At 29.4% G+C, this 23,510-nt stretch overlaps 2 protein-coding genes across 14 annotated transcripts in view; both read right to left on the bottom strand.

Annotated features, from left to right (window-relative positions):
• LOC113511845 (protein still life, isoform SIF type 1) overlaps positions 1-2,178 on the bottom strand; it is a 132,715-nt gene extending 130,537 nt beyond the window's left edge. For 10 of the 11 annotated variants that reach the window (XR_004224173.2, XM_031913437.2, XM_031913438.2 and 7 more), the window contains exons 1-2: positions 2,067-2,178; positions 1,427-1,508 (exon numbers count right to left, since the gene is read on the bottom strand). The gene's annotated coding sequence lies outside the window, so the exon portion shown is untranslated. Of the gene's footprint in view, positions 1-1,426; positions 1,509-1,941; positions 2,024-2,066 lie in introns of those variants that run through there. The other variant, XM_052895431.1, reaches the window with a different exon arrangement.
• A 3,525-nt stretch (positions 2,179-5,703) lies between these two features.
• LOC113511820 (protein lin-28 homolog) overlaps positions 5,704-23,510 on the bottom strand; it is a 34,750-nt gene continuing 16,943 nt past the window's right edge. For 2 of the 3 annotated variants that reach the window (XM_031913512.2, XM_052895580.1), the window contains 4 exons: positions 16,134-16,264; positions 12,096-12,268; positions 10,327-10,447; positions 5,704-8,985 (listed from right to left, as the gene is read on the bottom strand). In XM_031913512.2, the coding sequence (XP_031769372.1) occupies positions 8,914-8,985; positions 10,327-10,447; positions 12,096-12,268; positions 16,134-16,264 (497 nt within the window). In that variant the 3' untranslated portion in view covers positions 5,704-8,913. The remainder of the gene's footprint in view (positions 8,986-10,326; positions 10,448-12,095; positions 12,269-16,133; positions 16,265-23,510) is intronic. The other variant, XM_026895538.3, reaches the window with a different exon arrangement.

Here is a 23,510-nt window from a genome sequence, read left to right as displayed (position 1 = left end):
TAATTTTCTAAAAAATACTAGATCATAACTTTGGACCAAGTAACAAAATTTCAATACCCTTATAATTATTCATTCTATTAAATAATAATTTTACAAAAATTTTGAGACATTCATCTCTTAATTTAACAAAAATCTAACAAAATTAGAAAATGTAGAATTTAAAATGTCGGACCTTTTATACAAATTTCCACAGTTAAGGACCGATTGTTTATACTCCAATAGGCTATGCTCGAAGTTTCTTTGCATGACAAAATCTGAAACGAGGATATCCGTAAAAGAACCATACTAACCATCATAGGCCGAAGAATAAGCAAGCAGAAGTGGCAATATGCTGGTCACGTAGCTCGAAAAACCGACAATCGATGAGGAAGATAGGTTCTTAAGTGGCGACCTCATAAGGGCAAACGTAGTGCCCACACTGCGTTTGATATGAGATATTTATTTACCCTAAACTGTAAATATGTATAAATAACTAAATAGTTTTTAATATGTTTAACATTCATAAAAAAGGAAATAACACTTCTATTCAAGAAAAGAAAGTTTTTTATAAGATATTTATGTAAAACTTGCGATTTGTATCCAATTTTTTTTATCAAATTGGAATCTATGTATTAGTATTTTAATCAAACTACTTATTGATTTCCTCGACATTAACGTCTGTTTTTTTTTTTTGAAAAATAAAACATAATTACTAATTATCTCAAGTATATATGAAATCAAATATACCCAAGAACGGCAACTCATTTGTGGGTCATTGTTGGTATTATCCATGACAATGAATCTAAACAAGTCGATAAAATAATCGAGCGGATAATATTTTTTTGTTTAAAGTTAAACAGTAATAAACATACAATGGAAAGATTATGCACTTTTTCACAGCACTAAGTGTTGGCGAATATCAACCTTATAATAAAACGGTAGGGTTAATAATAATAAGTTATAAATATTATATTTGATACATCCAAAGTGAAAAGATGGTATAGCAATTGATTCAGCGTATTTAAATAACCTACGTGTTCTTTGATAAGTATGGAATTGAGCCTTTGAAATTATAACCTGACCAATTTAACTTAGCTCTAATAATCACTTTATGTTCGTCTAATTATAGTTGACTTCGTTAATATTTTATCAAAGTCATTCATCTTTGCTCCTCTTTACAAAATAATACAATTTCTAACCATATCCAAAATCATTTCGAGTAGTTGATTGCGGCATGACAGAACAAGAAACACATTAATCTAATTTCAAGGCCATTTATAATGCTGCTAATATAAATAGATCTACAATGAGGATGGATGATGCTCTGTACGAGTCGCCAGATGACTGGTCTGGGATGCTCCGAAAAATGTATGATGGCTCTAATCACTAAGAAGCTTTAGTAATAACACTACAAACTGTTTGCCAGGATCGATAACATCTAACTTACCATAAGATTGTATCAATGGAATTTTATATCCGATATATTGTTATTGTACTGAACTGATTGCTGACTTATTTGAAACACATAGCTGTCGATAACACAACCGATTAGATGCGCTTTATGAAATTATTTTAATTATGGATCTAAGTAGTACTACTATTTCTATAATTAATAATTTTATTTGTTTAGAAGTGTATTTTTTTTTTATTGTTCTATCATAACTATTTTATTAACAAAAAAATATACATTAAGTAACCCGAATAGATCCTAATAACCGAATAATATAGAAAAACCTTAATATTTATAGATTTATTGATGTAGACACCTGGTCCTTTAATTTATTTATAACTACTAAAGGCTAATTGACTATTAGTTATTAGTCTAGCAAAAATTATATACAATGTTGTAAGATACATTTTATAGATATTATACTAACAATCAATTAATAAAAAAATTAGTAAACATAAATCGTAACAACGCAGATACATAGCGAAATTTGCAATACTTTCAGCAACACCGACAAGTCATCGTAGAATGACATCGATGCATCCAGCCTCTAAGGGCGGTGTCAAAATTTATAGCAACCACGAATTTTGATATATTAATATGGAGGTAACAAAAACGTATGCACAAACTCGTCATGCACCTCATTCACTTATCAAACCCAAAACTGGAGCAGAAATTTGTAAAACGTCAAGTGATTTGCACTGATGTGGTGCAGGGCGCGGCGTGCGTGATGGCCCAGTCAGAGCGCGGCGCGGCACACACTAGGGCGGGCGGCAGACACGGCAGCGTTACGTCAGCGAGGGGCAAGGGGCAAGGGAGGGTGCTGTGAGGGGCGCCCCGCACTGCTGCATCCTCCGAGCGCCCATCTTCGCCCGGCTTCGCTGAAAAACGTGACATCTCCGCGCCGACCGCCCGACCGCCGCACCCCGCACACACTCGCCTCTCACCCCTACCATTCCCAAGGATCGTGTCGTCACTCACTCGTGGTCATTTGCTGCAGAAACTCATTACCTTGATGCGATTATTAACTTGACACCACTAACCTAATTATCACATTTTTGTAATCAATGAGTTTAAATATTGCAAAAAAAATATTTAAAAATATTATAATTCCGTACTCGCGTAATCCCTAATTCTACAAACTCTTTATATTTTGTTTATTTCATGATTTATGTTAGCGCTTTAAATAATAATAAAAAACAAATTATGTTAGTCCATGGTACTGCTCATGTCTCTATGACAGTTTACCTATGCGACGGTTACCACTTTCCATCAGGTGGACCGTCAGGTTGTTTGCCATTCGAAGTCATATAAAAAAAAATGTTTTGCAGACATTGTTTCAAATTAAGTACTACCAAGCACCAACTGGGAGGTAGTCCTATAGAGACTATCGTAAAAATTTCTTGGTGTTTTGGTTTAGCGTAAAATCTTCATTATAACTGACCTGGCTTCATTCTCTTATCCCTACAGCGCAACGCAACGTTTTAGACGGAATTAATTGTCTATATATGAATGTAGTAAATAAAATAATAATAAACATCTTCATCCTTCTCCATAAATCCTCTCATTTCCTACCTCCAATGAAACTGAAAAATATTTTTTTTTATACAACTTAGAATGGCAAACAAGCTGACGGCCCACCTGATGTAAAGTGGTATCCGTCGCAGTACTATTATCATAGTATATTTATAAAAGAATATCAATCAATCATCTAGTAATATCAAACTAACCTGGCAGTTTCAATATTAGCATACTGTTTAACCTTGCGTACAGCATATGCTGCAGAACTAAATTTACTTGCGAGGTTATGGATGTGAGGACCCCATTGAGTTTTATTATCAAGGGTGATTCCTAGAAAGATAATAGAACCTATAAAATTAAGAGGTTCGTAATTTAACTTTATACTAAAACTGAAATTGAGATTTTTTAGAAAGAGAAAAATTTAGGCATTTAGTTTTTTTAGCTGCGGTTTATAAATGATGAAGTGAAACATTATTTACATAGTCGTATTTTTTCTCAATCTGTCAACATTAAAACTGAAAAAAGTATATTCTGCGAAGAATACTACCCGCATCTATTCTGCATGGCAAAAGCAAGATCATTAATATAAACTAAAAATAGGGATGGCCCAAAAATAGACCCTTAAGGCACAACCATTTGCACAAGCGCTTCTTTATATGTAACACTATTTACTTGAACTTTTTTAATTCTCTTTAATAAATATGATTTGATTAAGTTTAAAGTGACAACAGTTTACAGTATGCTAACATTGTTATTAACTTATTGTTGTTACTGTATGTTTTAGTGCAATAAAGAATATATATAAAGTATTATCATTGACACCATCAAAAGCTAGTTTTTTTAAGCAATGTACCTATCATGATCTATAAAAGCAGCGAGCGCAGCAAAAATGTGTCTTAGTAACTCCTTATTCGTGGTTGATCGCCCTTTAGAAACCAAACTGACAATCAAAATTAATTCATTTAAATCATAATAATGAACTAGTTGGTTCGTCATGAATTTTTAAAAGATTTTACTTAGTGTGGGACGAATAGAAATGGGCCTATAATTTAATGGATTACTTTTAATCCTATCTCTAAAAGACGGTATAATTTTACTGAATTTCATTAGATTAGGGTCTACTGTTATAAGAGGCTAGCTTAGATCAAAACAAAAATATACTCATGATTATTAATGTTTGTATTGTGCAGAAATTGAACTTACAATGAAAGATAAGACAGTATTATAAACAACCAAAAGTACCCATTTGTATTATTGGACCACTTTTTATTTAATCTTTCCAAATACTTTAAAATGCTAGTCGGACTTGCGCACTTAAGTTTTTACGTACCTTATATTTTATTTACAGATACTCACATGCAATTTATGTTTTTCGCTACGTTTACAGGTGTGACTAGCTCTACAAATAGGTACTTATATCACAGGAACTCTTTAACTATATCAATGCTAGTTATTACCTATAATCTAAAAGTTTCTACGACCACTGTGTTCCTAAAGTCATAAATAACTAGTCTGGCCATAACTACTGACTGTTACATAAAAACTATTCTTTTTTTTTGAAACTTTTTAATTATTTTGAATTTGGAACACGTTTATTATTTTAAATACTTATTTCAATTTTGCACCATTGCACATATTTTTTCGTGTTAATTATCAAATTGCAATATGGAATGGGGTGTTATAGAAAATAGAATTGCAGTGATCGCCTTGCACAAAGTGCCGTCGGTAATATTCCAGACATTTCAAAAACTTGGTATTAGCCGTATTTTTATTTTCGTATGTCGTACTATCAACAGATACAACAACACTTCCTCTGTCGAAGACCAGCAAAGATCTGTTAATGCTGTTAAAGCCAGAATTCATCGAATCCTCATTAGGAAGTAAAAAATCTTATCGCGAGAAATACAGATTCCCGGTAGGACTCTGTTGCGTATTATAAAACAAGACCTGAAGCTCGGTGCTAAACGTCGATATACAGGATATAACCTAAATCAATTTTTACAATTAAAAAGAGTAGATCGATCAAAACGCTTTCTGTCGCTGTTCTATGTATGTTTTTTTACCGATAAAAAAAAATTCACGATTAAAGAACACTGCAAAATGATACACGTACGCTCACAGTTCTAAAGAAGCTGTTCAAGTAGTCATAAAAGCCCAACGTGATCATATCCTGCGTCAATTATGGTTTGGTAGGGCGTGTCTTATCAAGGAGTCACAAAACTACACTTTTATGAAAAAGAAGTGAAAACTTCAGCCAAAGTGTATCAAGATATACTCTTGAATCATGTTATGAAACCTCTCAGTAATACACTTAAAACAATACAATTAAAAATATACCGTAAACTTTCCAGCAGGACTCTGCACCTAAGCTTGGGTTGAAACCATCGTTCCGAACTTTCTAAGAGCTGAAGACTGGCCCTCATCTAGCCCAAACCTCAACTCTTTAGACTTCAAATGTCAGTCAATATGGTCATGTAACATATGGTCAGTTTCAGAGGACCTGCTCTAAACGACACAGCGACTCAATCAATTATCATCAATTATTAAACTTTAAATTGACTACGTAAAAAGAAATTAGACTTTCACATAAGCAAAAAGATGTTAAGAATAAGTAATAGGAATGTGTATTCTTGTTTATATTTAACATATGTAGAATAAAAAAGCCAAACGTACCTACGTTTAGCTTTTTTTTAATCTTGTCCATTTCTTCGGAAGATAAAAAAATTCAACTACAAAATTTGTGAGTTTTGGGTACCTAGTAATAATAATGTTGGCAATTATAACAAATAAAATACGACACATTTTTTAAATTTATTTTCTTTGAATAATTAAAAAAAAAACAAAATTTTAAACTCTAAACATAAGATATACAAATCCTAAAAATTCGGCGTAGCGAAGATAGTATGAAAAAATAAATGCTAGAATTTGTAAATGTTAATTAACTTATCAATAAACTCTAATAAACCAAATTAAATTATGAGGTAGATCGATTTCAAGTAGTCTTTCATTTAGATCTTATCTATATATAACTACGAAACTACTAATGTATAAAATAATTGAAAACTGAAGAAACCCGTATTCGTAAATACCTAATTATTTAAGTAATTTACTTAAGTATGTTATGGCATGTTTTGGTTACTAATGAGTAAATACTTAACATTATCTGTCGATGTTACTATTTCTAATCTCAAATAACAAAACTGGAATTATTATGAAAATTGTTAAATATTAATCTAGTTATACTTAGACGCTTCGATGGGTTACACTCATAATATTATAATTAAAATAAATTCTAAAAACTATATAATTAATGTAATAAAACTTCATTAAAATAGGAAAAGTACACTGCTTTTTTTTTGTTTGAAAAACATAGCATAACAAACTTTTACTCATTTGTTAAGGAAGAATAAAACTTAGAAACTCGTCATAATATTATTTTACAGGAAATAATAACTATTAAGTTTCAAATAAAATATAAAATTTAGAAGCAAAAATTTAATGCTCGTTGAGTAAATAAGTATTTTATACTGCACTTTAATTGTCTAATGTTTTTTTTATATCATTGAACTTTATAAAATTAATTCTAGATGAAACCTCCTAATCCATGTAAAACTGCTTTTGCATTTTGCATTGCAAACCAAAATTGAATTACAGATTTAGTCTATCTGTCTGTCCTGTTATGTATCATAATTCTGAAATTCACCAAAACTTAAGTTGATCAGAAATATTGTTCTGCGCAGTTCATCCATTAACGTTTCTTTATCTGGCTGATAATTTCATTTAAAATTCAAAGCAATCAGTTTTATTTCTTTAGTCTATTTTAATACAGTAACATCTTACTTTCTCATTTTCATGGATTTCAATAATATTATTACATTCATGGTAAAATTTATGAAAAGCTTTAAAAACATTTTAAAAATAAGACAAACGATTCATAGTTTACTTCCATACATATTAATAATAACATTAAATCATATATTAAACGTTTATATATTGCAGTAACATATATTCACTCTCGTATAAAAGACCATCCATAAAACGCAAAAATAATAAAATGGGATCATGAAGGAAATATAAATATTATTTTTAAAGTAAATCATATTTAATTTTTTTTTCTTATTATTATTTCTACCCGTTTTAATGTTTTAAGAAATTTACATACATCAATAATAAATTAATATCTAATAATTGATTTCAGTGTTGTCAATAAAAACCGCTATCTTATCTTTATTTTTACAAATATCCGGCAATAAGATTACAGATTTTTAGTTTGCCGATTTCTAATTAATTTTGTAATGTTTATTCTGTTTTTATAGAATTTTTTTATGGCGTTAAAATCTCCTTAACGTATGATTTCCAGAGAGATTACAAACTCATCGATTTCTCGTCTACGGCAAGCATTACAGTAATACAAGTAAAAGAAAACAAATCAACATTACTCTGTTACATGCTTGTGAGCGATTTTACAAATGGTCTATTTTTATATATTTTCTATCTTTCAAATTGAATATTATAGTAGTAATACAAAATACTATATATCTATGATTGAATAACTTCCGTTACAAACTTATTTATTACATTTGAGCAACTTAAAACGCAAATTGTCACACATTATATTCATTCTATAAATAAAATAATAAATATTTCATTATAAATACAAGTAACAGATGATGTAAGCATTTATAATATCTTAAACTTCAAGGTTTGCTTTGTCAAAAAATATGTCGGTTTCACTCATTGAGCACTACGTTTAAAATACAAATAATTATAAGTATTATTGCAACATGTTTTTCCTTTGGTTTGTAAAATTCCATATACTAGTACATGTTTGTAATGCATGTGATGTGATACAGAGCTGTGCCATTGTTAACAAAATCACACTTAAATTTATATGATATGCAACATATACTCGTATCAGTGTTTAAACTATTTTATTTAATTCCGCTATCATTAGTACGTGTGTGACTGCCCCCACAACTAAAAATTGTTTACAATCTTTACTACTAGAAGTTCTACAACCTCTCATATTAGCCCTCAATTTTGACTATCATTTCCTCTACGTATGTTTTGTGACACGTGTGAAAATTGTAGAACTTTTGATAGTAATGGTAGCGGAATTAAACATAATAATGCTAAATAAATAACCAGTGATATGGACCTTCGCACAATAACACCTATTGTTTAATGCAGAATATTGTTTTGTAGTTATTCTGTATAAGTATTAATAATTATGATTTTCTAAACCTAATTCTTTTTAAATTAGAGGTAGTTTTATTAGGTACTTAAATTATTGCAAAATTGCAATATTTATACTATAACGGTGTTAAAACTATTCAAATTTCCTAGAGTCTAGGATTTTAAAACTTCCTCGTAATATTCATAGCCAGATATAATACTTCTAATCTAATTCTGGTTATAACTAAATATAAAGTTTGTCATAATATAAAATAGCAACAAAATTAATAATAATGATATACACACACTTTGGGTAAACACAATATAAAGTAAATTAATTAAAATATTGACACTCGAACACATAAATTTTGTACTTACGTTACTTTTGCAGAACTTAATTATAAAGTTTCTATCCATTAAATTATTAAGTGTAAAGTTTTGTACTACTACATTATGGATTTGTACTGATCAGTCTTGTGCTTAATTCTATAATTCATACTGTAACTATTTTATATTATTGGCCATATTGAGGTAGACGGGATTCGTTACGCTTTTACAACCAAAATACTCATATTTCTAGGTAAATGTAAAATTTAGAATATTAGAAAAAATATTTGTTCTAATACATTGCGAATGTCATGATATCGGAAAAACTGTTTTTGATAGCAATTTCGTTTTTCACACTAATCGAACTTACAAGACATTAGTTTAGGTTCCTTAATGTAAACATAATGCTTTAACGAATAAATGCTAAACACGTTTTGTAACGCAAACTAGAATGAACGATGCGATTACGACTGCGGGCTGCCTAACTGACTTCCTTGGGAGCTGCCAGAACCCTTTGATTGACGATCGTCTTTCTTCTGTAATAAAAAATGTCATCATTTAGTTATCTAGATTTCGTAACATACAATTTAACGATACCAAAAATTGATATTTTATAAATATGAACAGTTGCTACGTACAATAAAATTATAAAAGTCGTGTTTACATGTGAAATATTGTATGTGTAAACTATTTAAATTGTCACTATTATTTTAGCTATAAAATGATTTAAATTTATACATAGCATATAAGCATAACCCCTACTTTATCTGCTTAATATATAGTATATTCATTTATAATTAGATAAAAGTCATTAAATTCTAAGAAAAAAATATCTATAGCTTGTATGAGAAAATTATATTTGCTTAAACTAATTTTAAAAAATAGCTGTTAAGTCTCTTACAGATTTAAAATAAATATGGCTTCTATATACTAATAAAAACTGATATTACATTTTTTTATGGCTTCATAACCTCTTCTTATTGAATTAAAATTAAAAATCTAAATGGATAATAATATACATCTCACTTAACGATTTTGGATTTACGTACAAAGTTTCGTCATCTATTTTAATTCATATTTCGTTTGTAGAATATCAAAAATGTACTAGAATCGCAACAAACAACAAACTTTCTTTAATTTTAAGTTTTTCTAGTATAGAGACATCGGTGTGGTAAACCATTTACGGGATTTTAAGGAGATATCTACAACACCACTTTTCCAAAGTGTCAATTTTGCGGAGATCTTTTGACTTTAGTGATTAAGTCTAGTAAATTTGGAAAAACAAGACACTTCATTACACGATCAATCTCTCTGTTTTAAATCGCTCTGTTTACAGTAACCATTTTTGTCTTGTCCGAATTGATAGTAAATCTAAATTAGAGCCTCGTTACTTCTAAAAATCCCAATAGGTCTTTTATATCTTCTTCAGTTTTAGTAATAAGTGTAGTATCATTAACATATCTCAAATTAGATATTTATTATCAACTCACAGTTACTCTCTTGCCAATATAAACATTAAACAATAGTGGAGAAAGACTGCAACCGTGCCATATACCGTACTCTAAATCTCTCATGTTTATTTTTTGGTCAACGACTTGAACTGATGCAATACAATCTTCGGTTAATTTTCTTATTATGTTACTAGGTACATAGTATGTTACTAGGTAGTTTGGTGTGCCCATTTCGATAAGAATATCCTACAGTTTGTCTCAATTTACTGTATCGAAATCTTTATGAAAATCCACAAAATATATGTTTTTAGATTTTGGATGTTAAACTTTTTACCTTATTTAATAATTTGTTGCAGTGTGAATATTATAATATTAATAGGTATGAATTTATAATATTAGTAATAATTAATAGATTTATAATATTACCTTTAAAGGACATTCGGCAATGAGGTGATCTTCGCTCTTACAGTTATGACATCTCTTTGGTTGTGGACCCATGCTGCACTTTGCTGCTATGTGATTAGAGAATTCACCGCAATTATAGCAACTGAAATATAAATGTATTTGTATATAATTAAAAGAATACCTACGTTATAACATTATTTATTTTTATAAACTACTTAAGTTTCTAATGCTTAAAGAACCATAATGTATTTGTTGATAAGAAATTGCTATTTACTGCTTTATACTAAACTAGCTTTTTGCTCGCTACTTTGAACAATGAAACCACTTCTAGATAGCATATTAAAATAAAAAATTCGCCAGTTTTCAAGTTATACTTTCAGGAATACAACTCTGAAAACTGTATACAATTTCATGTAGTAATTTTTGCGTGGCGTCAGAAAAAAACGTATAGACAGACGACGGGTAGACATACATTGTTTGTAAAAATTATTATTTTGGCTTTTAATGCTTTTGTTAAGACTTTATCGTCGTCGTCTATATGTAATTTATTTATATTAGCATAATATAAGTAATAATACTAAAGGTCAGTATGAACTCTCCCTGCCACTCTCTATGATCTGACCTCACCCCCTCTCAAATACGATATGTCAGCACCCATATACTAATGAATGTCTCTAGTTGGCGCTTTAGTTGCAGCTAGTTTTAATTGTTATCGAAATTAAGATATTTTTTAATTCGAATTTAGCTATTTTTTTCATCGTAATAACATTATAAATTTTTTAAACAATCACTTGGATAACTCAAAATGTAATAATATACATAAATCTTAAATGATGACTTTGTTCTGTAGTCAAAAAAGTACTACTATGTTGACACTACTCATACGTTGCTATCACTAAGATCGTCTTAATACATTCATTCTTGATTCTATCTCCCATATTTCAAGTTGACCCGTCACCCGTATCCAATAGCGAGGACGGGTCGCTCTGCCATTTACGTAACCCACAACTATCGAAAAATAACAAACAATCATAAATGCAGCTGTCGTTTAATATCTTAATTTATATTAAAACTCAGCACGTCATTACTAAGCTATTTCTTCAATTTCAAAACATATTTAGTGATGTCGAACTACCTCTCATATTTTTTTTACAATTTTCTGGTATTTTTATCAATTTTCTAAACTTTTTTTAAACAAAAATTGCAATATAGGCAACGTCCTACACTGTAATACATTGCAATTTAAAATTTCATCAAAAAGCGACGCGGTAGAGACGAATTTTCCACTCGAAAACCGAATAGATCAATATGTTGAGCCTAACATGGTGCTTCTAACCATCGAGTTTATATGGAAAATTCTAATTTTTTTACATTTTTAAACGCATGTTACTCTGGGGAAAAAATGTTTAGTTTCACTGGTAGAACACTCCCTTGTACGTGTAAGAAAACTAATGATTTCGATTTCATCCTGTATTTTATTATAAATAATGGTGAATCATAACCTAACCCTATTGGAGGTCGATTCTGAGGTACCAACGCTAAAACTTATTTATTTTAATTTGAAATATAGCATAATTACTACGTATGTAAATGTACAGCAGTTCTAATACAATTTTACTAAAAATTTTGTTTACATTGATCCTTAAATTAATATCAAAATGAAATTTTTATTTTAGAGAAAGAGAACGTTCTCTCTTAGAAGAAAATAATAAAGTCTATTCTCGCTTTAGAATAAACTTAATTATTTTCTTCCATACTTGTACTGTGAATATGTTACAGTATTATCTTACCGCATTTTTCTGAATCTCTTCTTTGATAAAGGACGGCGATGGGAGCCTTGGCAGTCAACTGAAGAAGGACCTGATACCCGTGTTGCTTCCAAACCCTTATCGGACTCCTTGCACTCAAATTCCACCTCTTCTTCGTCTCCTAGTGACCGAAATCCGGGCATTTGGATGACGCTCTGGAAGAAAAGAGAAAATAATCTCTTTAAATATTATTTTTAATGAAAATTTGTTAGTTGTATCATATTTTTATATTATTTTGAACTACTGTTATACTTCCTTGAAAGGCAATATATCAAATATTTATAGCTTATGTTATTATTTCATTTATAAAAATACAATCAAAAGTAGTCCAGTAGTTTTACATAATACAGAAATCAAACTATTAAAAATGGGGAAAACATTTTTTATGTAACTTAGAATGACAAACAAGCTGATGAAACATGTTGCTTTGGCCTCCATAATACACAATGCATCCAAAGAACTGAAAAAAAAAATATTTTACGTACAGACTTGACCGATAAATAATCTGTCTGTTCTGATAAACACATATTATAATGAAATTGTAACTAGACAATATCTGTAAATAGGGTATATAATAAATATATATAACGGTATTTCTCATAATAACATAAAATAGTAGTCATATTATTATAAGGAAATGGCCTTGCAAAAAAACTACGCATTGAATTTATGATTAAAAATAATATAGTATTTCTTTTTTTAGCAATTTCCTATTTTTTTTAATTCAACATTTTTCAGTAAAATATTATTTAAAAACATGTAGATGTATTATGTTTTTCATGCACTATAAAATGAGCTATTATTTTGTTATTAACATCATTATTTTTATAACAAAATTATAAAAAGAAAATAATATGGTTAATCAAACCTTTTTATTTACTACTATAAATATAGGTAGATTTTTGGGGATCACAGAAATAAAAGTTGTCCTATGTATTATTATAATCCAGTGATTTTGTTATCTTGGATCTGTACTTTGAATATAATAATTTTATGCACCTATAAATTGAATTCAAATTTCAATAAGATATAAACGCTTATTAGATGTATGCACCTTAGAAACAATTTATAAATTTAATTTCATTGTATCAGACAATTTGGTAACGATATGTACATATGATATGATGATGATTGTTAAACTACTAGCATAACATAAATTTATGAGAAAAAATGAACTTTATCGACATTCAATAATATAGTCTTGACCTAATATTAAATTTTACCGCTAGTGTCGTTGCAACCGAACGAAGTACAAGTTTGGTGGCGTAAATGTATAGAAAAAACATCCGGCCTTGATAAGCCGAACAAACAAACAAGCGGACTATCGGGTCAACCGCTAGATACGAAACTATATTCTGTGAATGAATATGTTTTTCTACGCACAATTGTGAATATTATTATATTATATTTCTTGCTAGTCATATTTATTTTTATATACAAATATAATTTTGCATAATTTATACCTTATTTGTTCTGACTCTATCACTAAACGTTAATAAGAATAATTCTTAATTTCAGAATATACCATAATAAGTATTATATGTGTATATGAATATAATGTGGAATAAAATAAAAAAATTACATTTTTTTAATAAATTCTAATAATATAATATCAAATATCAACATCAAAAATAATTTCCCGCAATTTGAATAAACTCCAAACTCTATCGAAAGACAAGTAACGAAATTACCAAAACCAGAATACACTCATATTAACGCTAAATATACCTATTTTTATTTTATTAAATTAATACTACTTAATGTACGCCAAAAGACAGTATCCAAGATTGTAATTTCTTACACTAATATTACATATAGGAGTCGTTTCATACAATAGAATTTATTAGTTTATTTTTAAAGCTATTATATTTGAGATATATTATCATAATTTTATATTAATATTATATTTAATAATTTTAAAAAGTTATTTATTAGACAAACCGTTTAAATAACTGAATATGACAAAATTTTAACAAAACAAAAATTGTTATTAGAGACATCTTCCCTAAATTATGAACAAAAACCCCCGTATGAGCGAGAACGAATTGAATTCATTAAACTTGGTTTTTAATACGCATAGGTACGTATAATAGTTTAACAGGTGTTCGAATCGAGTCACTTTACAATTGACTTGTTTAAAATGGTACTCGCACTATCGTTAAATACAAAAGGTGTATAGTCCCTTAAAAGTTTGTGCCACCCCAACGCACGTGCAGTTTCAACTATTACTTCTTTCATTTAATACGTTATATATGTATCTGCGGTCGCCTGTAACATAGATAAGTAGTACGCTAAATTCTCACATATATTTTAATTTATATGAAAACCAAATTCGTTATATATTTCAAATATACATATAATATAAAACAGATAAAAACTATTATTCATAAAATGCGAAACATGAAAGTAAAGTACCAGTTCAACAGAGCAACTCACATAAAAATATGCCTACATAGAAACTGTAGTTAATTTTTTTATTTGATATTATCATTTAATAACGTATTGTTTAAAGTATATCTTGGATGTAGTCATATTGTTCCAATATTTCTTATACCTTCGAAAATAAAGCCTTTTAAGTAAAATCATAAAATTAAAAGATTATTTGGTAATTTATGTATCTTTTATCAATATAGTCTATCTCTGATCATAACTGGTGTTTACTCTATTATAGGATTTGATATACTTAAAGCCTAGTTAATTTTTATTTGTCCATTTAACTTTTTTCTTGATGTTCCCTTTCCTCTTCTTTCTTTCCTTCTGAGATGTTTTTTAAGAAATCTCAATATAATGTAAAATACAGTGTAATATTGTGTTATGATTTATTTTCATCAGTTCTTTTTTTCGGATAAATGTTAAACACCATTCTAATTTTTTCAAGTTTCTTTACTTGGTGTGAATTTAACAGTCGTAAGACAGATATTGTTTGTATCTGTGTTCGTTTGTCTGTGATCTAAATTACATATCAATGCAGAAACCATAGATAATATAATAAATGGAGGAGACCAATTTAATTGACTTCTAAACTAAACCAAGTACAAGAGACGCTAAGAGATGCCTATAAACTAGGTTTAACTTTTAATTGTTATGTTTTATCACTGTACTGTATAACAAAACGATAAACGTACAGATATTTTTAAATTAACTAAAAATTAACTAAACCTATACATATTCTTAAATCCACTTAATGATGTCTCTAACTATGAAATCAAACAATTTTTAGTAAATACTACGAAATCTTATACACGCAAGTATGCCATGGTCTTAACCATTTTAATTTTATTAACAATTCCACCTCAATTTTATGTAGAATATCTTTGCCGACATTTATCTAAAATTTGTATCCAAAAAAGCCTACTTGTAATAGGCTTCTTTTGCTTTCTAAGGACAAAAAATGGGCAGGAGAAATTAAGTTGCGTATGTAAAATAACTGTTCATTTCCAAGTTAAAAAATCATAATTTTCTATAAAATGTATTATTAAGTAAGAAATTCTATTTGAGATTGAAACGACATGTTAATACAAATAAATATTGATTGTGAGGTCAGCGGCGTTTGATTTTCTCGATTTTAATATAAAAGAAAACTGGGCAAGTAATAAAACACTTTACGTATGTAATTCTGGTTACAAATTTTGTGGATTACTTTTTATAAAGATATTAAGTATAAACAAAATTAGTATAGCCAAACACCAGAAGTAATATCTACATTTCATAAATTTTATAATAATATCTTCAATATCTTGATATTAGACAGTAAAGTGAAATGTATGACAAGAAATTTTTCTTAGTAACTAACTAACTTAAACTTAGTAAATTACTTATAGTAAAATATTATTAACACAATAAGCATGAGATTTAATTATTTATCGATGTAAAAAAACATATCTTGTAATAAATAATAGGTACTTTTAAGTATACTAGTCAAAGTCCAAAAGAATCTACAGTTTGCATATAGTCCAATGATTCTAATTAAGTACAGAGTAGAGTTCAGAATACGTTGTGAAATTATATATGAATATTTACCTGATGCACAAAGACGTCTTGTCCACCGTCATCAGGTGTAATGAATCCCCATCCTTTAGCCACATTGAACCACTTGCACCGACCACGCCGCGTCACTCCTACCACGCCACTCCCACTCGCTCCACCGGCACCTGTAATAAATACCAAACACTTATTTTACTAACTTATATTGATTATTACTGACTTTACTTAAATAAACTAGATGAAAAAATATTCTGTATTTTTTTATACAACTTAGAATGGCAAACAAGCTGACGGCCCACCTGATGGAAAGTAGTAACCGTCGCCTATAGACATGAGCAGTACCATGGACATAACAGAGTAAACTGTTTCGCCCATGATACCCCCATGCGATGCCATTCCTGAGGACTCAGATGTTATTCCTCTGTACCCAGTAAATTTGCGCCATATCCCATCCTTCAAACCGAAACACAACCATGCAAACACAACTGCTTCACGGTTGAAACACGAATGGGACAGAGGTACCCAAGCAATCGACTTTTGTACAGTCTCCCTCTGTATGTTAATGTTAATATGTGTGTACCAAATTTCGTTGAGATCCATTTTAAATAGTATTTAAGTAATATCCAAATATCGTAGTAAATATATAAATAAAGTAGTAAATAAACTTTATAATATTATAAAATTCTATTTTTTTTTTAAATTGACCCATCACTAATGTAAGGTTCTTTTTTTATTTCAATCATTCATTCGTGTTATTTTAAAAATGATTAATGCTAAAGTTCGGTATAGCCCCATAAGAACAAATGATAATAATGACTACTGAAAATGACTTTTATATAGAGAATAATTAACTTACTAGTAAAGATTGATGATTCTTGATATTAATTACAAATTAGTAACAGATTTGTATTCATGGAGGATGTGTAAAATAAAAAAGTAAAAAAATAATATTTTCTTTCTGAAAACTACTAGACCGAGCCAACTTTTTTCTAATTGAAACCCACTTATAAATACAATTTATATGACGACTAAAAGTCCCATTAAATTTGCAACGGAAACGGAAGATACATATTCGCAAAAAATAACCGCATAGCTTTATAAACTGAACCTTAAACATCAAAACGAGTAATGTATAAAAAAAAATTAATTTAAATTTAAATTAATTTTCTATTGCAAAAAAATTGGTGCTTCAGATAATATGGTAATAGTAATACAACGTAAAATACAAATAGATTAAAGACAACTACTATTGTGTTTTTCGTATTGAGTCAGTATCATCCGCTAATTTTACAAGCAGACAACAACAATAAATTCAACTCAAAGATAAAATTTGTGCTTAAGGGCAAACTTATATACAGATGATGGTGAAATAAAGAAATATAGTTAAATAAATGGGGATATAATACTAAAATTATAAAATATTGAGATACAATATAATAATCTTCAGAAATAGCAACACATTGGAGATTTCGTCCCAATTGTCTTACTGTCAGGTAAATCGTCAGCTTGTTTCCTATTTTAAGTTATATAAAAAGGTAAATTAAAAACTCATTACTAGCTTTTTTATTACACCCTTTTACTTTTTTGAGAGATTTTTAGTAAAATTACAAATTTAAAAAGGCCTTAATTAAATTACCTGTAAATCTTTTCCTCATTATACATAATATTCTTGCTTGGAAACCAGGAAATTCGTAATTTTTTATTTATTTATTTATTATTATTATTTCTTACTACAAGTTAGTTACAATTATGTGTCACCTTGTTAATTAGTTCTATTAATTTATTTCAATACTTATTAAATATTGTTTATATATATCATAATTAATTTAATAACGTAATCTAACCTGCTAATAAATGTACCTACACAATTACATGTTATTCGTCCCCTTTTAAATGCATGCATAGACTTTACTCTTTGAAATCTATTAGTAATAAATAAGAGCTCACAATCGCTTACTGGTCTAAGAAAGGGTATATTTCCCCCTACCTATGTGAAGATGCTCACAAAAAATAACGTGGGAACCAAATTGAAGAATGGATTCTTCTTTTTATATATCACTAAAGCTATCAACCTCAAAGAAGTATTTTAAACATATTAAATTTCCTATAAATTATAATATAATATTAGTTATTTGCTCTGAATAGTGTAAATATTTATGGCGTTAGTATATCGAATAGTAAAAATGAATAGAATAGAATAGAATAGAAATCATTTATTCAAATAAACTTACATTGAAGCACTTTTGAAAAGTCATTACATTTTTTTTAATTTACCGCTCGTTCGGAAAGCTGTCTCATCACAAGAAGAACGAGCAAGAAACTTGCGTGAAAATAATTTTATTATTATTTTACATTTTTAAGTTTAATTGTGTGAATACAAACCACCAATTAGCACTAATTCAATTAAATACTAAAAAATAAAAGAAAAAAAAAATTGAATACATAACCAACTGGTTAAACAATTAATAAGAGGAAATCAGTCATAGTGATTAGAGCAGACCAGTCCCTACAAGCAGCACCCGTTCACGAGTATGACGGATGAGCCAGCCATCACTGCGCTCGACCATATTTTAGGGAGCCCAATGACCCGGCCCACCACGCCGCCACAAGTCTGGACATTTTAGTGATGACTATCAAAACACTAGACCACGTCAAAGCTATCACAATTGCCATCTGATAGTTATAGTATTCAAATTTTAAATAAGAATTCATGCGTAAATTAATACAAAAAACCGCTACGCTTTCATATTTCTAAAATTAATCAATTAAATCAAGAAAGCAATGAGAAAATAAAATTATAACGTTGTATGCTAATAAACTAATTATTTACTTGATATGTTGTCATCTATGAATTCGTCTATCCTGTAATAGGCTTTCTTATATAATATAAGATTTGAATTGTCTCTGTCAGATTTAATGCAGATTCCGGCAGTTTATTATAAAATCTTATGCAATTACCATAGAATGAATTACTGATTTTGTGCAGACGGCATAGGTAAAATAAGCTTATTTATATTGCGTAAGTTTCTACTTGTACAGTCTTTGAGTTTTTTAAAACTCGCTAAGTTCTTCCGTGTATACATAATATTTTCATAAATGTATTGTGAAGTAACTGTGAGGATATTTGAGTAATCAAGTCGGCACTTCCGGTCAAAATGGCAACACGAGTATATAAGAGGCCAATAGGTGAATTGAACTAAGATATTATTTGTCTCTATATTATCATTTATTATAAATATAATTGAATTTTAAACCTATTCTTAAGATGATATTTTACGTTGCACAATTAATAGTAATACTACTGACAAGTACTACAAATTATATGTGAAGACGGCGTTCTGATATTTTTTATCCATTTCTTCAATATACGAAAGTATTAATTTTTAGACTTTCGCACTGCATGTTTTGTATTTTACAAGCGATGGAAATTAACGCGATCATTTAGGTAAATTATTATAATGCAGGTAATTAATTTTAAAAATTATTATCGCTACCTAAAAGGTCGCGTTAATTTCAATCTCTTATAAAACATACCAAAGTATGTGGCAGGATTTACTAGACTGTGGTTTCACCCTGCCCTACAAAGTATAAATCCATTGTCATATTTAAATAAACAAAATGTGAGTTTTAATAATATAGTAAAAATATTTCAAGATATTTAATTTATATTAATAACATACAGTCTGATTAAAATTAATACATAGTCAAATAAATAATATATTTCTGGATTCTTAATATATACTAGTAAAACTTTACGTAAGAATGTACGACCAGATAGTACTTAAGGAGTCCTTATAAGGGTCCCAATATGTATTTAAATAAACAAGCCTCCAATTCACATGGTTAAACATCGATAGGCATTTGAAAGTTCATTGGTGGATTTGCTAATTCGATATACATTTCCATGTGTTGGTATGTAAGCTTAGTATATTATTTCGGGCGGCGGCAGCGGTAAAAGAGAGCTGCTAGCACACGTGGCGACGGCGGCGGGGACTCGAAGAATGTCCGGTATTTAGGTTGCGTTTCTGGTACCTTTTCATTCATTGCCGCAACACTGCACCTACCCGGCCTCGTCACCGCACAGCCTCAGTCGGCGCACGCTGTCATGCGCTACGCCACTGAACTACCGCAGCACAGATCAGCGAACGCAACTTGGTAAAGATCGAGTTAGACCGTATACAGCATACCTCATCTAAATCTAGTTCTAATCGAATTCTACTTTAGAGTAATAAACAGTTCCATCCCAGCAAAAATGGAAAATTATATTAACATTAGGATTCGACGAACGTCTTTCGTTTTATTCAGACGGTCTATTCAGAAAAAAATTGTGAAAGAAACTATGTACATTTATTGATTTCGAACAAACAAACTGGTACAGATAGTAAAATAATACTTATACATGAAGAATCTATGAAACGATATATGAAAATCCAGATAACAAATTATACCTATAAACTATGATATGTTACACACTTCAAAATATTTTGCTGAAAATCTATTATCGTTTTAAATAAAGCAAGTGAATAAAATTATTTTTCTTTTCAATATTAGACAAAAAAAAACTTAAGTCGTTAAAAAATAACAGAAGTTAAAAACAGAATTTCTAGACATTAAACGAAAAATATTAGGAAAGGAGTCTTTCATTGAATTGAATTCCTTTAAATGTCTATTCGAGATTATAAAAACCCAATTTCAGGTGCAATAAGTAATCGCATATTTCATTTAATGGAGAAAGATATCCAGAAGTGCAAGGCCAAATCATACTAGGTTGAGTAAGAAGCCGAGCATGGATAGAATCAGTCTAATAAGATTTTGTAGAAAAAGTGTCTGTATAGGTACACAACTCTTGCTTCTGACACTTAGCAGTTAGGCTCGCATACAATTGACAAGTCAATATAATTATTAGAGTTATTATAAGCCTCTAAATTATTTATCACGTCAAAACTGCTGAACAAATTCAAATAAACCCTATTTACTTTCGTAACTTTAATGGAAAAATGTAATCAACTAAATGAACTACAAAAAAAAGTTAGTATTATCGTATATTATAAAAGAGTCTATCTAATGACAGTGATGTTCATTAAATCCTTTTTTAGTGTCTAAGGTCAACAGGTATGTCACAAAATATATGAAATTTAAAATATTTTTATCACAATAAAGATCAGAATTTAAAATATTTCCCATCAACCTTATCAACTTTCATGTAATCACAAAATTGTATAAACGTTATTACGAATTTAGATTTTTATATATACCATCAACGAGGACTCTCGGAATAACTGTATCTTATCTTCGTCGAATGAACGAAAACAACGCTGATATCAAAATTCTAACCTGGAAATAATGCTGTAAGCGGTAATATTTGTATGCAGCATTCCACGTTTCTAGAGAGCGATACGTAAAACACAAACTGCGTGCGTACAACTCTATGTAGATATTAATTATTTGTAACTAGTTCTTACTCGCAATTTTGCCCTCATTGATTAGCATCTATAATGTCCTAAGTTGTAAAAGAGAATAGGGGCTATCTGTATACCAAAATTCATTCAAAACTATTTATATATTTAAATGTGCTTGTGTAACAATTTATTACTAACTTTCACATTTATAATATTAGCAACGTAAGTTTGGATACTAATATTTAGAGCTTGCAAATATCCCATAATTTTGATATTCGAATCATCTTAATAATATCAGCCGTTAACTATCCACTACTGAATATAAAGCTCTCCCATAAGGGAGTTTTGCCAATAGTTGCCACGCTTGGCAGGGGGATTGGCAACCGAAATTAAGGTTTTGGTGATAATTTAACGTATGACGCTATCCATCCCCTGATCATTAAGTTCCTAAAGTCGCTTCTTACGACATGAACGGGAAAGAAAGGAGCGGCCCGTTCTATCCCAGAATTACGCAGCACTATATTCGAAATTTCTATTTACTTATTTTTCAGGTCAGTATTCAAATATTCAAATTGATTATAATAATCCACAGAGAAAAATAAGAAACAAGTTTAGTGTATTCCTTTATAAAATATAGTATTTTCTCATATGGAGGATATCAATGAACATGTTTCTAATAGATAATAAGCTAAAGAATTTGAACGTGTTCTGGTAGTATATGTGGTGGTGTGTGATTTCGTTAACTCAGCAATCAAATGAATAGAAAAATATGTTGTAGACAATGGAAAAAGAACCTTAATTAAAGAGATATAGTGATGGAATATTTATATGCCTAGTGGCATAATTGAAACTATATGTTTTGAATCCACTCTATGAGACCTACGCTGGCTTAAGGGCATTTTAGGTTATCTTTGAAGAAGATTTTTTGTTTATTGAGGGCAGTCATATAGAATAGAACAGAATAGAATAAAATAAATATTTATTGTGAGTATGTACATTATATTTATTCGTAAGATATTATTAAAGTCTTATATATATTTTTTATGCAACTTAGAATAGCAAACAAGCTGACGGTCCACCTGATGGAAAGTGGTAACCGTCACATATAGACATGAGCAGTACCATGGACATAACAGAGTATACTGTTTCGCCCATGATACCCCCTATGTGTTGCCATTCCTGAGGACTAATATTTTATTACTCTTTACCCTGTAAATTCACTGCCATATCCCATCCTTCAAACTGAAACACAGCCATGCAAACACAACTGCTTCACGGTAGAAACACGAATTAGACATAGATGCAAACGAATTTCGTACAAAGTCTCCCTCTGGTATTATATAATTTTCCTGTCGAGACGTCTTTTTCTTAAGTATCTCTTTGTCATATAAAAAAGCACCAGAAACCTAAAAACACAATATTCGTTCAAATTCACTTTAAAACACACACATAGTAAAGGACTATCGTGACATGTTCCTTCAGACCTATCGAAAGGGTATTTTTTATCTATTTATTTATATTACATTCACTTTTAATAATATATCACTTTTAATTATATAATATAGAAATATATATTATTTACGTGCATCGGTAAATTATTTAATAGGCTTTACAATTCAATGATATGCACTTCCTTCAAATCATAAACCTAACATGTATCACAACATTATTTTCTAGTTAGGACCATCGTGACGACTCCAACCGAAGTTCGGTTAGATTCCCTTATTGTCCTTATTGTTTAATATAGTTCTCTATGCAGTATTAACGAATTATGGGACAAGTCTCCATAACTGTTAATGTTTGTCAATATATATGTTATATGTATATAGCCGTTGCACTTTAAAATAAGGATCATTTAAAGCATAAAGTGAATACACATGAGAATGGCGATTTGAGACTGTGATGAAGACCAAATGGTAATAAGGAAGTTGTAAAAATAGATAAATTCAGATACTTGCTTATGAAAGACATTGAGGACCAAGCAAAATTAGGAAGAAGATTAAATCCAAAGTCT

Source organism: Galleria mellonella, unplaced genomic scaffold (genome assembly GCF_026898425.1).
Source record: "Galleria mellonella isolate WM207_F2 unplaced genomic scaffold, CSIRO_AGI_GalMel_v1 utg117, whole genome shotgun sequence".
NCBI lineage: Eukaryota > Metazoa > Arthropoda > Insecta > Lepidoptera > Pyralidae > Galleria > Galleria mellonella.
The sequence above is the reverse complement of the archived record's forward strand: the minus strand, read 5'-3'. Positions and strand labels throughout refer to the sequence as shown.